This window comes from Micropterus salmoides, unplaced genomic scaffold, assembly GCF_014851395.1.
Source record: "Micropterus salmoides isolate LMB-PRFRI ecotype aquatic unplaced genomic scaffold, ASM1485139v1 Ms_hic_scaffold_4, whole genome shotgun sequence".
NCBI lineage: Eukaryota > Metazoa > Chordata > Actinopteri > Centrarchiformes > Centrarchidae > Micropterus > Micropterus salmoides.
Window position 1 is genome coordinate 15,759,438 of NW_024043372.1, and position 14,260 is coordinate 15,773,697.

Here is a 14,260-nt window from a genome sequence, read left to right on the forward strand (position 1 = left end):
AAACTGTCTTATTGCATTTATTTATTGTTCTGGATTTTTTTTTCCTGGTCAAAACTTGGGGACTTGAATGATTCTGCACTCAAATCCCAAGTCAAGTCTTTAGGAAGAGAGCTCTCTAGTTTCATCTTGTGATTTCTGCTCGACTGAAGCCTGAAGAGTGAATGATCCCTGACCCCACATATCAAACCGGTGACGTCAAAGTTGCATCAAGGTCCCTTGCCCATCGCCTTACTCATCCCATGTCCTTCAGCTGTAACTACACACGGTGGGCTTCAAGCAGACAACAGGTGCGTGATGCACAGAATGAAGAATATGAGAGGGAAGTGCTCCCTAAAGTGGCTTTTGTAAACACATCCTTAAAGTGTCAGTTACACAATTTCAGCCAGGCAAAACACAACAACACTGGTCTGGATATGTTGGCGAGGACTACCCTCTAGTGGGGGATGAGCAGTCCTGCCCTGGCAGCAATAGTACAGTACACTTAAATTCATTCTCACTCGTAATCTACATTTTTCACAACTAATGTATTCATGTATTCATGAAACTACAAGAGACACACTTAACTTATTTCTTTATTGTACCATAGTACAATCTGTCAGACAGATTGAATACAGTATGCATCAATCCCTTGCTCAAGTTTTGCCATTTGTTTGTACTGCGCCTACGCCATCCTTTGTCATTAGCAGACTTTTCCACACCTTCGTGTTGAAAGTAAAAGCACTGGTCACATAAAATAGAACAATCTGTTACATCTTTTTACAATCTAAAATAAATAAAATCACTTTAAAACAAACTAATATCCCATGAAGAGCATTGTATCTGATGTACGTTTACCTTAACAAATCTGAATAAAATCCATTAAAAAAAGGCCAGCCAAATGTCAGTGGCCAGCCCAAGCAGGTCACATAAGGCAAAAAAAGACTAACATGGATGAATACAAGCAGAAAGCCTTTACTGTATATACACATAAGTATACCATACTTCTGTATTATTCATGATGTTCCATGTGTGACATGTTTTTTCTAGAGTGAACATTATCCATAGCTTGTCAGTCTTGACCTTCCGATTGTTGGGCTACATGCAGAGCATACTCTACATGGACAAAAAAGAAAGACCCCCCCCCCCAAGAATATCAAACAACAAAATCTCGCCACATGTCTGTATTTAACCAATGTTACGTGAAACAGATGCATGAGAATGGCAAAAGGTAGATCTGTACATGGCTCTTGAAAGAAAGAAAAGTGAAGATGTGTCTTGTCCCTTCACTTCTCTGACACAGTCCATACAGTTGGGTGCGGCTGCTCCTGTTTGACGTGTGGCATTTTGCATTTCCATTTCTTCTTTGTAACTTCAGCAAGGAATTCAAAAAAAGGCCTAGTGAATGAGAAGTGGGGCATCCTTTCACTGATATTGTCTGTAGTCTCCAAAGGGAGGGGAGGGCATGGGAGCAGGGGTGGGTTCATCTGCCAACTGGGGGCCTGGAGAGAGAGAGAAGGAGAGGGGGTCAACATATGAGTCATATGACAGCTAATGAGCGGTGGGCTTAACCTAAAATATAACTTCATTTACACCTGAGTTGTGTCCCAATTCTATATTAGGTATTAATTATAATAAAATAATAATACAAAAAAACAAAACAACATACATCGTATTAAATTGCTGTACAGCCGGTACTTTTTATTTGCCACATCATAGGCCATCTTTCACAACTAAGGAGAAATTGATACCTGGCTGACTTACTGAGCTCGAGGTGCAAAATAGTCCAATTACACTTCATCCACTTTGAGTTGGTCAGCTTCAATGAAACAAACTTCCAATATCAGAAGTATTACTCACCAGCTGGGAACTGTGAAGAGGCAAACCTAGTGAGCAAGATTCCAGCGCCCTCTATCAATGCCAGCAGGATACCTCCCATGGCTGCAGAGCCTACCATGGCTACCGGTCCATCTACAGAGAAACAGTTAATATATTACACACACACCCCCTGTGCATTAGTCTCCACAGTTCACAGAAGTCGATTAAAAGGGGGAGGTGAAACGTCACTGTAAATAGTGAAACATGTTTTTTATGTCGTTGACATAATTTAAGGCTCAGCACACCCACACAGGTGTTTTCACTTACTCCGCATGTTTAAGCTAGGTGGAGGCCTTGCTGGGAAGACCATGTACTAGTATCCAGTAAATGCAATAAAAAGGAACAGGACAGTATAAAGGATGTTAGTCAAGTCTGATCTGTACATGTCTGATCAGTCAATCAGGCAAGAGTGACAAGGTGAAGGTGGACATCTCACATGCACCACAGTGATGTTTAGGGCTGGGCAATTAATCAAACTTTATTTTCAATTACGATTGTGGTATCCAACGATTATGAAAACAAGATAATTGACATAAAACGATTATTGTGCCACATTGTTTCGCAATAATGCTCTTGTCTTGCGTTATGAATTCAGCACTCTTTCCTTTACAGATGTGCTTTTTCACCTCTCCCTAAAAGCCCAAAGTCACTCACTCTCAGGCTGTGATGTAACAGTCAAGGTTCATTAACTTAAGCCTACGGCAATTTAAACTGCATAAATTAGCCTAGCGGCGAGCTGACTTTTCCTCTATTCTTAGTTTGTTTAAGTCACTGCATCACCCAACAGAACATCACACTGAATTTCAGCGTTATGTTCAACATTAATTTCACATGTCTCTCCTCTGCTCCGCTCCGTGTGTGCTACTGTCTCTGACTACCAGTAGGAAATTCTCTTAACATGGCACATAATGGAAGTGAGATGGATGTTATATAATGAGTTAATCCATAGTTTAGAGGAATCCTGTAAGAGAAAAAGACATCATTCAGCTTTAAGCTCTCACTTCCTGTGATGGCACTGGACAGTTTCGACAAGTCATGGCGAGGAGGACATCACCTCTTTTAAAAGTTAGGCTGAGTTTTTTTTTTTTCACTCAAAGCTTAGTTCAAAAAGTAAAAATGGTTCTGGCACTCTAAAAACATGCCTTGCAAACACATCTCCACACACTGAATAGTCTTCCTGATGCTTTCTACCACACACACTGTAGTTTTGATAATGCAGCATGTGCAACATCACCATTTGACTTTTGCTCGAGGCATGTATGTGCCATCTGTTGACTGTTAACTGCCAGCTTCTTCTAGGCTTACTCACTTCTTGCAGCAAGGATAGCTCCTGTCATGGCCCCACTTGTAATAGAGTTCCAGGGATCCTCCTTCCCTCGTACTTTTACTAAACCACAGTCAATCATGGAGAAGAGGCCTCCCCATACTGCAAAGCTTCCTGCAACCCAAAAAAGAACAAGAAACAGTTAAGACATCCTTTGCACTTTTTAAAGGCCATTTCTATTAACATACATTTACAACATTTATAGGAGAGCCTTTCACAATTTTATTTTACTCTATTTTATATACATTTTATACTTACTTTAAATGTGTATTTTAGTCTCTTAATTGTTTTCTTGCTTTTATCATGCATTTGTTTTTATGTGTTTTATTGTCATTACACTTGTTAAAGCACTTTGTAACTTGTTTTTGGAAAGTGCTCTACAAATAAAGATTATTATAATTATTATTTTACCATCATTGTAGGATATACTTCACACAAAATCTCTCTCACTCCCTTAAATAACAGCTATAGACATCTTCTCACATTTTCACAAACTACTTGATCCAAATACTACAGGGCCCTAGTTCAAAAAACCTCAAGCTTAAATTACCGATATATGAAAATAAAATATGACTCCTGAAATTAATTAACAGTTTACTTGCAGTTTTGCTAATTTCCTGGAAGTCTATGGGATAGTGATTATGTTATTTGATCCCATCTACACACAAGATTCCCTAATATAGCAGTTTCACATAACTTCAGACTACACCAAATAAATACATAAAAATGTCTGTCCTAAAATATTTATTAGTTTCTGAGAAAGTGGGAAAACCCGTCATGTTCTTCAAAACTACTGTATTTCTTAACTATCTTTAACATTTTACTTTAACATTCCTCCCCTGAAACGGTTTGGTCTGGTTTTCACACCAGAATAGAAGGGATCAAAGTGTCCATACAGGTTATGTCTGAACTTCAAGAAGCGCAAAAAGGCAGAATATTTTGCCATATTTGATGAAATTACATTTGTTTTCAACAATAATAATAATACAGAGGGACAGTGAAAAGTAGATCATATTTCAAAAGTGGTTTAAGACATTTCTATGGATGGATTAGATGGATTGGATATTTGCAATTGATGTCATGACTTACTTATCAAAATTGGTAACATAAACAATATGATACAGAGCTGCTCCAGCCCTTGTTCTTTGAAAAGGAGAAAACAGTGACCTTTCCAGCCTACAGAGAGTGAGCATTTGATAGTGAAGATAAAGTATCAGGCAGATACTATTTAAATTCAGCAGTTATTTTTTTACCTCCAAGCTGTGGGGCTCTGGTCTTGATAGCAGTCAAACTACCTCTCATTCTGTGGTTCATCCCCTACAAATGAGCAACAGCAAACACAGATCAATGGACACATCTTTGATCGAGTGATAACAACCACAACAAACATGAAGTATATGAAATCACTGGCAGAAGTCATATATATATATATATAAAAATAAAGTCGCCGGAAAAAAAACAATACTTGTCTTCTGGACTTTTCTACACAAAATTCTGTTCACAGCAGCAGCTGCGCCGCATGTTGAGGAGGCGTGTTGATGACGTAGCCTATCAAAACAAAACCAACGTGGTAGCTGACGAATGACATCTGACCATCTAACTGGTGTGTTCACTGTTGCTGTACGTGGTCCGCTCTTGTAAAAATATCCACCGTGTTGCGACTTGTAACGTAATCGCTGTTTCTCTGATAAATGCTACAATGTGTCGCCTAAACTGGGCGGACCGCCGAAGTAAAGTGTATGTGTGGGAAACACTGACTAAACCATTGTTATTTTTTTTAACCGCATCACCCAACTTCAGCAGTGTCTCCCTCCATGTTGTTCATGTTTGTAAGTAGACGACTGCGTGCAGACGCAGAGGGAGTCATTACAGTAAAGGAACAGCTACATGTCTGAACTTACTGAGGGTGCGTTTCTGAAGCCTTTTACTGCTTGGAATATTCCTCCTCCGATAGCGCCCATGGTGAAGGCTCCCCCACAGTCGTCCACGATCCTCCAGGGGCTAAAAGCATAAGAGACAGACATTTGAAGAGGCCATTATCAGACAGTATGAAGTTGCATTTATCATGATCTCCAGATGCAGGTTCAGTCTTGACATGCCCCATGAGTATGAATTGTAAGCCAGGGGTGATTGATGAAGAAATCTCCTATTATTGTGGAAATGAAATAAAGCTAATCTTAACATAAAAAAACTTGTTGTAGTCAACAAAGTCAAAATATATAAACTGTACATCTTTACCACCCTTATAAAATATTTAAAATGAAGGCCAAGATATCTGTTCTCAGTGTTTACTTCAAGGGCATCTCCACTTAGAAATCTAAATGTAATTATTATGGCATTACTTCTTTCTGACCTTTAATGTGTCGAATCACTGCTACATAGTGAGCACATACTTAACAATACAAAAAAAAAAAAAAAGTTCAAGTAAATGTTCTAGTATTTCAAAAAGCTACTTGTTACAGCACAACTGCAAGCTGCAGACATTCACTTCTAAAACGCTAAAAATGTCCTTTTATTGCCTGGTTCTTACACTAAGTACCACTTGGTGTGGTTGTAACTAAAAACCTGATCCAGGACCATCATCCTGCATGATACCTGCCCATGAATGTAAACGTGCCACCAATCCTAAACACAGGCAAAATAAACTATCTTTTCTAAACTGGTACTTTTAATTTCGGTTCCAACTTTTTCCCGATAAACTGGACTGGTCCAGAGACGACTAGTCTCAAGGTCCCCTCCCAACAGACATTAGCACACAGGTGGCTACGTTAGCTAGCTTACAAATATGCTAAAGCACACATCTTTAACGGAGCTAATCTGTACTGCACAGTTAAAACGATCACAATAGCACTTGACATTCGCTGTAAATCATACATCACCCTGTACAGACTCAGTGAGTGCAGTTAAATGGCTAAATGTAATGACATATTGGTAAGTAAACCGAGAAGGTCACTGACAACGTGATTAGGCAACGACGGTGTAATGCTAATACAACCTGCAAATACAGTTCTATGTAACGTTAGCATCTCTGCTAACGCTGGATAACTAACCGGATTGAGACGTTTTGAGTAATGCCACATGTTGCAGCATAAAATAATTACACATACTTAACGTGTTAGTTACTTCAAAGAGGGACATAGACAGTACTTGGCAAAAAATATATATTTTATTTGGTTATAGGACTCACCATGGTTCTCTGGCATATTCCTCCATTTTGTTCTTTTACTGTTCCCTCTTACGTAACGCTTATCGACGTTCTGACGTAACGACACAACGTGGTTTCTTAAAGGAGCATTTCATGTGTTTCTAAAAGCGCTAAAAACAGGTTAGCTTTAAGGATGTCACCTTGTGGGAAAAGGATAGTATCAGGGAGGAAAATCAACTTGTCATTACAGTAAATTGATCTATTTAAAAATGTGTACAAAACAATAGACCCAAGGGCCTAGGGAGGGTATGTCACATGTAGACTGTTTAAAAGGCCCCTACCACTATCCAGCGACTACTGAATTGTCCAGGCAATAATTTTGATCCAAAAATATAACCCGTCAGTGCCTAGTCAATGTATTTGGTACACAAACAGTTAACAACCCTTGTTCTCTACTATGAGTTCCATGTTTTTAAGTTTTGAAAGATTATGTCCTCCCCCCTCAGATGCCTCATATTAGTTTGGTCCGCTGTCTAACATTTTCAGACCCCCAGAGATTTTATTTCTAAAAAAAGCAACTAGTCACAAATCTAGTGAGATATTTCGACCATCAGGGGGAAAGTGAGAAACGTCTATTATATTGTAGGCTAATTTATTCCACTGTGACTGCATGCTGCTCAGAGTATTCTCAGTCAGCGTCTCTCCCTCTCCTCTCGCACCGTGTGTGAGGAGTAAGACGTAGGTCGCTCTGGAACTGTAAGAGAACACAGAAGGAGAACAGGGAGGTAGACAAATCTGATATCAGAAAAGGTGGGGTGGTAGATAAGCAGCTGGCTTTGTAGCGATGACGTAGTTTTTTTTTATCCCCCCGCTGGAAGATGTTTGATCATAGACTGTATAAAGGTTGCGACATGCTGATCCTTACCAATCTTGAGACCAAACCTACGACCATAAAAAGATTGTTGTGTTATCCTGCAGCCTAAGTTTAAGCATTAAACAGAGTTGGGACATCAGGGGCTCCGTTCTTAACAGCAGTAGTTAATTTATCAATGTCAGCATAGTCAAATAGTGTGCTCAGTCTTGGGGGACATGCAATGCAGCAATTCAGTTAAATAAGTCCTTATAAAGCGTAAGTAAGCTATATCTTTATTTATTTATTTATGTGTTCCAGAGTCAATTTAGCAGCTAAAGCAAAATAATAGAGATTTAGCAATAATCATAATAGCAAGACAAAGAAGAATATTTTCTTTAGTTTTTGAAAGATGAATGGCACATGGAGAAGAAACCCAGGTATCTATGAAAGTGTGACTGGTTTTACAGTATGATCAACAGAAATAACAACATCCCTCAGATCGGATAAAATCTGCTTCGGAATAAACATAAGACAACCAAAAACAAAAATGTTTTAAATCCATTTGTTGATATTGTTTCACTGTGTTGAGTCAATGTCTGCAATTAAGCAATAAAGAATGAATTATTTAAAAAATGGCTGCCACAAAAGCCCCAGATTTCACTGTGTGGGAGTTGGTGCTGGTTCAAGTGCTTTCTCCATTCTGTTGTCACATTAAAAATGTTTTCTTTCAATTATATCTTAACACAGAAACAGAAACTCTGGATAATGTAATGACCCCATATGTTTATATTATTGCCACCAGTTTGAATTATTGAAAATTCATGTTGTGTCCGTTGGCAGACAGGTTTTAATAAGATGCAAATCACAATGATGAATTGAAAGAGCTTCATCGTTACCGTTTAAAGCTAAACATTGCACCATGATTGCTCAGTTCACCTGCAAATGAACCAGAATTTAAAAATTGATTCAAGCTGCAGATTGTGTTTTCAGTTTTCTCAACACTTTCATCTTCAGCTTCAACTCAACATTAGCTAAGCATGTCTCTGAATTCTCAATAAGACTTTCACGTTGATCCATGTCATAGAAGAGCTCCAATTGTTTATCAGATATTATTGTCTGTAGGGAAATAAAATGGGACTTTTACTTGCCGAACCAGGTCTGTGATTAACTCTAAATTTGTTTGGGAAAAACCACAATATCAACTACTGTGATAAGGATCCTATTTTATTACCTGATCTTGGTTTGTGTATCAGAAGTCAGTTTTAGGACCTTTGCTATATTAGCTGATATAGTGCTTACATGTTACATATAGTTACATTTGTTTTGAATTAGATTGCCCCACAGCAAACTGGGTTCATTAAGTTTTCTAGTGAAGGGGGGGTCTAGAGGGGCCCACCAGCTCGTTTTTGCCCTGGGACCTCATAGCAGGTTAATTCGGCCATGCTATAAAGAGGAAGGAACCTAAATATACAGTTAACTTGAAGACTAAACTAAACTACAGTATGCTGTGCAAGTGATGTAAACACTAAAGAAGAAGTGTGGATATATTAGAATGTCCACTGAGTTACATTCTGCATACAAATGAGCACCAAGTTCTCCTTAGATCCCCTTTGTTGGTGCTGCACAACCCATAATCTTAACATTTTCATTCTTTCCCCTCTTTTTCCTCCATCTGAGATCAGCGCTGTTGGTCAGGGGAGCAGCTACAGCCGAGAGGCAGACCGCTGGCCTGCAGCCCATTATTAGGAAGGAGAAAGGAATGAATTGCAGATCAAGCGTTCATTGAGAAATGCCCAAATATAGGCATTTCATGGACGCAGAGGCTGAGGCAGGGAGATGGAGACATAACATGGCCTACTGCTGGCGGTGCTGTTCTCCTTTTCTCCTCTTAACACCCAAGATGACGGTGGGTAGACACTAGACAGCTCCCACGATTTCCCTGCAGCTTTAAACATGTATTGTAAAGATAACAGAAATCTTCTGGTTGCAGAAACACAGGCATGTAAATGAGTCTAGTCAGAGACATTATTTAAGCTGCAGGATTGTTGTTGGCTATGGCTACATATCTGTATATGGCTCTGTAGATACTGTGCATATCTTCCTAGCAAGTGTAATGTACACAGTGGACATGTGGAGTGTATTATTAAAAGTGTACGATTTAATATTGACCATAAACCAACTGAAATAAATGACAGCTCAACAGATATTATTACATACATAACTTGATTTATCATACTGAAACATAGCAAAAGTCTGTATTTTTTTGTATTTCATTGTACATAGACTGTGTATTTTCTCTTTAATGATATCAGCCTGGCATAACATTACACTTGTGACTTTGCAAACATAGCAGAATCTTTTATTGAAGACATACAGGCTCTGAAAGAAAGGCATGTGTAATCAGATATGACAGAGAGTCCTTCATTACACAGTACACATACAGTCTGAGTGCCACTCTGATTTTTGTTTATCACATTCAATTCGTTTAGAAATGACATTCACTTAAAAGTATGGCATAAAATCAACAGGAGGGTTGATATAAGCCAGTAATGGTTTTCCAAATCCCCCTAAGGTTATGACATGCCGATGTATTACATTTCTAGTTATGTAAGGTATTCAAACACTCAGGCTAGAATGATTCTGTACAAAATATAACATCAGATAGTGAAAGGCAGCTATTTGCACTTCCTGGTAAAAATGCATTATGTAATTATTTCCATGCTAAAACTCGTTCGTCATGCCGCAGGATTCCACTGGGCTGCTTTCCAATCCATTAAACCCTGCCTGAGATGTCTTGAGATTTGGCAATGAGACACACAATCAAAGCAATCAAAAACCACCTTGACCTTTTTATTTTTCTTACCCAGATTTTCTTAAGTCAGGCCGCCATGTTTGTTAATTCCCTGATATTTCCACCATTTCGGAATTCCTAGTTTGAACAGATTTACAACTTACAAGTATAAGGTGGATTCCCTCTCCACAAATAAATAAATGGTCAAATTAATGTCCACTATATCACTGAGAAACTTTAGTATATTAGAATTTTATAAAGAGTTATTTGAATATCTTATTAAGCTCATCGCACACTCCTACCACGCTCACATTCAGAGGCATACACAAGCCTTCACGTTATATGATCGGCTTCATATTATCTAGTGCAAATAACCAGCAAAGCGTCAATATGAACTGAAGACAAACAACCACATGGCGACTCATGGCACTGTCTGCAGTCGGCTAATAGAGAGCCCTGCATCACTCATTCTCGGCAGAGTCCTTTTGGTCCAGTGTTTGAGGGGAGAACTCATAGTGAGGGCTAGTCATCCAACCGATGGGCATCTCATGGTGCACTTCCTCCATCCATCCCACAGCACAGTTCTTCGACAGCATCCTGGGGGAATGTAGAGTTTATCGCCTTGAAAACCTGTGGTGAGATGTCAGTTCTCCCTCTCTCTTCTTCTTCACTTTATATTCCAACAGGAAATATTACTGCAACCACTTTGGTACCGGCACCTGTGGAAAAATAAAATGTAAGTATGTGAGAATATAACATGGCCTAGCTAACCTATGCATAAAGCAAGCTTTACGTACCTTCTTGAGTTGTTTCACATTGCTATCTCTGATCGAGGCAAGCAGTTGGTCCCTTGAGTTCTTACTACCACCTGGGCTTTTTCCATCCAGCTTCCTCTGTGACACCGGAGTCAGAGAGTTCCTTAGGGAGTCTACGTCCAGCATAGGAGGCGGTGGAGGTGGAGGTCCCCCCCCAGGAGGCGGTGGAGGTGGGGGTGGACCGCCTCTTTTAGGTGTCAGCTTTGGCGATGGCATAGGTGAAGGTATGGGAGAAGGTTTGGGTGAAGCTCTGGGTGAGCTTCTCAGAGATCCTCCGCCACCCGTCTTGGGTACCTCCAGTGTACCCTTCTTCTCCCCGTTGGCCTGGGCCTGCTTCTGCTCCTGCAGGCGCTTCTGCCTCTGTCGGTCCATGTTGCGACTCAGTATGTTCGTTGTGGTCATCCTGGGTCCAGCTAACTCAAAGTGGTAGCCCAGTTTAAGCAGGGTGGTGTTTTCTTTCAGGATCTTGGTCATCTCCATCTCGGTCTTCCCACCACAGATGTGACGCTGGTTTTGAAAGCGAAGCTCTGTCAGCGTGGAGTTGTGTTGCAGCGCCTGGATAAGAGACAGGATGCCCTTGCCCGTCAGGTGGTTGGAGTCAACATTGATACTGGTGAGAGTCTTGTTGGTGCGTAGTGTGCCTGCGATGGCATAAGCCACATGGTCGTCCGCTCGGCAGTTAGCCAAAGCAAACTTCTTCACATGGGTGTTGTTGTGCAAAGCCTCTGCAAACTCGATGAGTGTTTTTGTCTTGATGACCTCTGAGTTGTTGACATTGAGCTCAGTGAGGGAAGGGTCATTGCTTCGAACCTGCTCCATCAGCTCATCAAACATGCTCGAGTCTTCGTCCTCCTCCTCTTCCTCTTTCGCCTTGCTGTTTGGTGTGTTTTTGTCCACACAGTTGCCAAGTTTCTCACTTTCCTCAGCTTTTTTAACTTTTCCTTTGCTCTCCTCCTGGTCCTTTTTCTCCTCTGCTTTCCTCTCTGTGCTAATCTTCTTCTCCTTCTCTTTCACGTGGTCGCTATGGTTCACCAGCTCTTCTCTGTCAGTTCTTTTTTCTTCCTTGTCATGTTTCACCTGCACCTCACCCCTCTCAGATGGCTGTCGTTCAAGTTTGACGTCAGGTTTGTTTTTATCTTCAGCTTTTTTCTCCTCTGCTTTAGGCTTCTTCTCTTCTGATCTACTCTCTGGAGTCTGACTTTCTTTTACCTTGCTCTGCTTCTCCAACATTTTAGAGACAAGTCCTTGTGTCCTGAAACTCTCCGACTTTCTCTCCTTTTCCTTGCCCACATCCTTTTCTTGTTTTTCTCGTAGTTTTGAGATAATGTCTTTGGTTTTACTGTCATCTTTTCTCCTGCTGTCTTCTCTTCTCTCCTTCTCTCTGTCATCTTTTTTGTCCTGTAGCTTAGAGATCATATCCTTCGTTTTGCTACCTGTGCTCTCTCTGTTTTCTCTTCTGTCTCTTACGTTATGGTCCTCATGTTTCTCTTTCACCTCCTCTTTCACGCCACTCTCTCTGCTTTCCTGCTTCCTGTATCTACTCGAAAGCCGACTTTGTGCCTCTTTGGAACTTTCAGGGCTTTTGCTGTTTCTGTCGTCCACCTTAATATCTCTTTCAGCTGACATACTGGCTTGTCTTCGTAACCCTACTTTCATGTCGTCATTCCCCTCCTGGCTCAGGCCCATCTTCCTCAGATATTCCTGCTTCCGGCTCTCCTTTTTCAGCTCACCCTGCAGGAGGACGAATATGAGGATTGTGATGTGGAGAATCATATCAGCGTTGTGTCAGAAAGTAAAGTAAAATAAATATATGCTTACACCAATAGCAAACAATGATAGATTTAATCAAACATCCTTGTGCAGTGTGTCAAAGGATGTAGTGCCATGAAGTTGCATAGCTGAAATAATTCATTGGCTCCAGTATATAATGCATGACTTTACTGTATGATATAGCACCGAACCCTACAAATACCCGTGCAAATACTGTATCCCTTTACTGTCAAACAGCTCCTCGTCCATCTGCTCACTGTAAACACACACACTCTGCCTGACACAATATGGCATGTGTGTTTACAGTCAGCAAATGGACAAGGAACCATTTCTTATAGGGATATATTTGCAGCAAGTAGCTTGCGTCAAATCAAGTGTTTGATTTGTGAGTCTCTATCTGTTTTGCTGTGTGCAGCCGTGGCCCTGGCAGATGTATCCTTAAAAGGCAGTGAGCGTAGGAGCAATCAACCAAGGAATTCCATCAGGCCGGGATTAAGAAGCTCCACAGGGCCGGAGCGCCATCGACTGAAGTGTCTCTCCTTTAAACACACAAACTGCAAGAAATCTGGCTCCCTGACACTCAACCAAGGAGGGCTCAAAAATCTTTTATAGCATGTCACAGGAATAAAAGAAATGGTTTGGTGTGTTTCTGAGGCGGTCGCTTGTGAGAAGATGCTTAAAAATGTGGACTTTATGTAAGCAAGCCCCAGAGGGGAAAACAATATTTTTCCTGGCACAGAAGCCAACTCTACACTCTGTATGAGCTGTTGGACTTGGGGTGCACTGGGATCAGTTGGCGGTTTGGTTCAAGCTAAATAAAAAGCTATCATTAGATACCATGGGGACAGTGGATGTTACATAATGCTGTAATCTGTTGGTCATAAGGGCAAACATAGTTGTTTGATTTTCTTAACTCTTTGAAAGTCTGCAGGCCATTTTTTATTAAAAAGTGTTCACATACAAACATCTCAAGAGAGTAATGGGGCTTAAAAAACATGCAGATCATACATAGATCATACACTAATCGGTGTTTCTTTTACATCAAATCCAAAACAATGTACTACCAGATATGGAATCAATCAAGCATTCACAAACCTCAAATGACTGGTCCCTCTGACTGAGCCTCCGTTTAGGGCCACTCTCCCCTCTGCTGTCCAGTTTAGCGTCCCGGACATTGTTGCTCGTAGGTGGCTGCGCTGGTTGGCTCTCCCCTTGCATGATGATCTTCCCATCATCTGGGTTGAGATCTGGCACTTTCATCATGTCCTTCTCCAGCTCCTCCATCTCTTCAGGGGAGAGGGTGGAAAGCAGGTTGTCCAGGTCTGGGTCCTCGCTGACCTGACGGCCCGTACGGGTCAGGCCTCTCACCTTTCTCCTGGACATTGTTGCCTAAAAAATCTGGGGTAAAGGCTACGACCGTGGAGAAGAATAGAAAAATTCGGTGTCTTTGGAGGCGCTGATGGTGTTAGTATAGTAAATCCCTTTATTTAAATTCTGATTATTGCTGAATTTCTCTCCTATGGTGAGAAGTTGAGGATTCCCATAGGCCAAAGCTGGTGTCCTGCTGCCCCGTCGTGTCTCGCTCACCAAAAAGCCACCGGAGGCATCAATCCTGGTGCAAAGAGGGTGGACTCAGTCTTGCAGTGAGGGGTACCAGTGATGAACTGCAAGATCCTCGCATCATCAAAGTGGACTGTGAGGCTGGGAC

At 40.9% G+C, this 14,260-nt stretch overlaps 2 protein-coding genes across 2 annotated transcripts; both read right to left on the reverse strand.

Moving 5' to 3' along the window:
- Nucleotides 1–554: 554 nt before the first annotated feature.
- timm17a (translocase of inner mitochondrial membrane 17 homolog A (yeast)) lies at nucleotides 555–6,493 on the reverse strand. Its single transcript, XM_038697082.1, has 6 exons — nucleotides 6,366–6,493; nucleotides 5,080–5,179; nucleotides 4,432–4,495; nucleotides 3,164–3,292; nucleotides 1,837–1,947; nucleotides 555–1,478 (listed from the first exon to the last, which is right to left on the reverse strand). Exons 1-6 carry the CDS (start codon nucleotides 6,389–6,391, stop codon nucleotides 1,402–1,404), a joined length of 507 nt encoding a protein of 168 aa, XP_038553010.1. The 5' UTR covers nucleotides 6,392–6,493; the 3' UTR covers nucleotides 555–1,401.
- A 2,889-nt stretch (nucleotides 6,494–9,382) lies between these two features.
- lmod1b (leiomodin 1b (smooth muscle)) lies at nucleotides 9,383–14,248 on the reverse strand. Its single transcript, XM_038697407.1, has 3 exons — nucleotides 13,648–14,248; nucleotides 10,765–12,513; nucleotides 9,383–10,686 (listed from the first exon to the last, which is right to left on the reverse strand). Exons 1-3 carry the CDS (start codon nucleotides 13,933–13,935, stop codon nucleotides 10,660–10,662), a joined length of 2,064 nt encoding a protein of 687 aa, XP_038553335.1. The 5' UTR covers nucleotides 13,936–14,248; the 3' UTR covers nucleotides 9,383–10,659.
- Nucleotides 14,249–14,260: the final 12 nt, after the last annotated feature.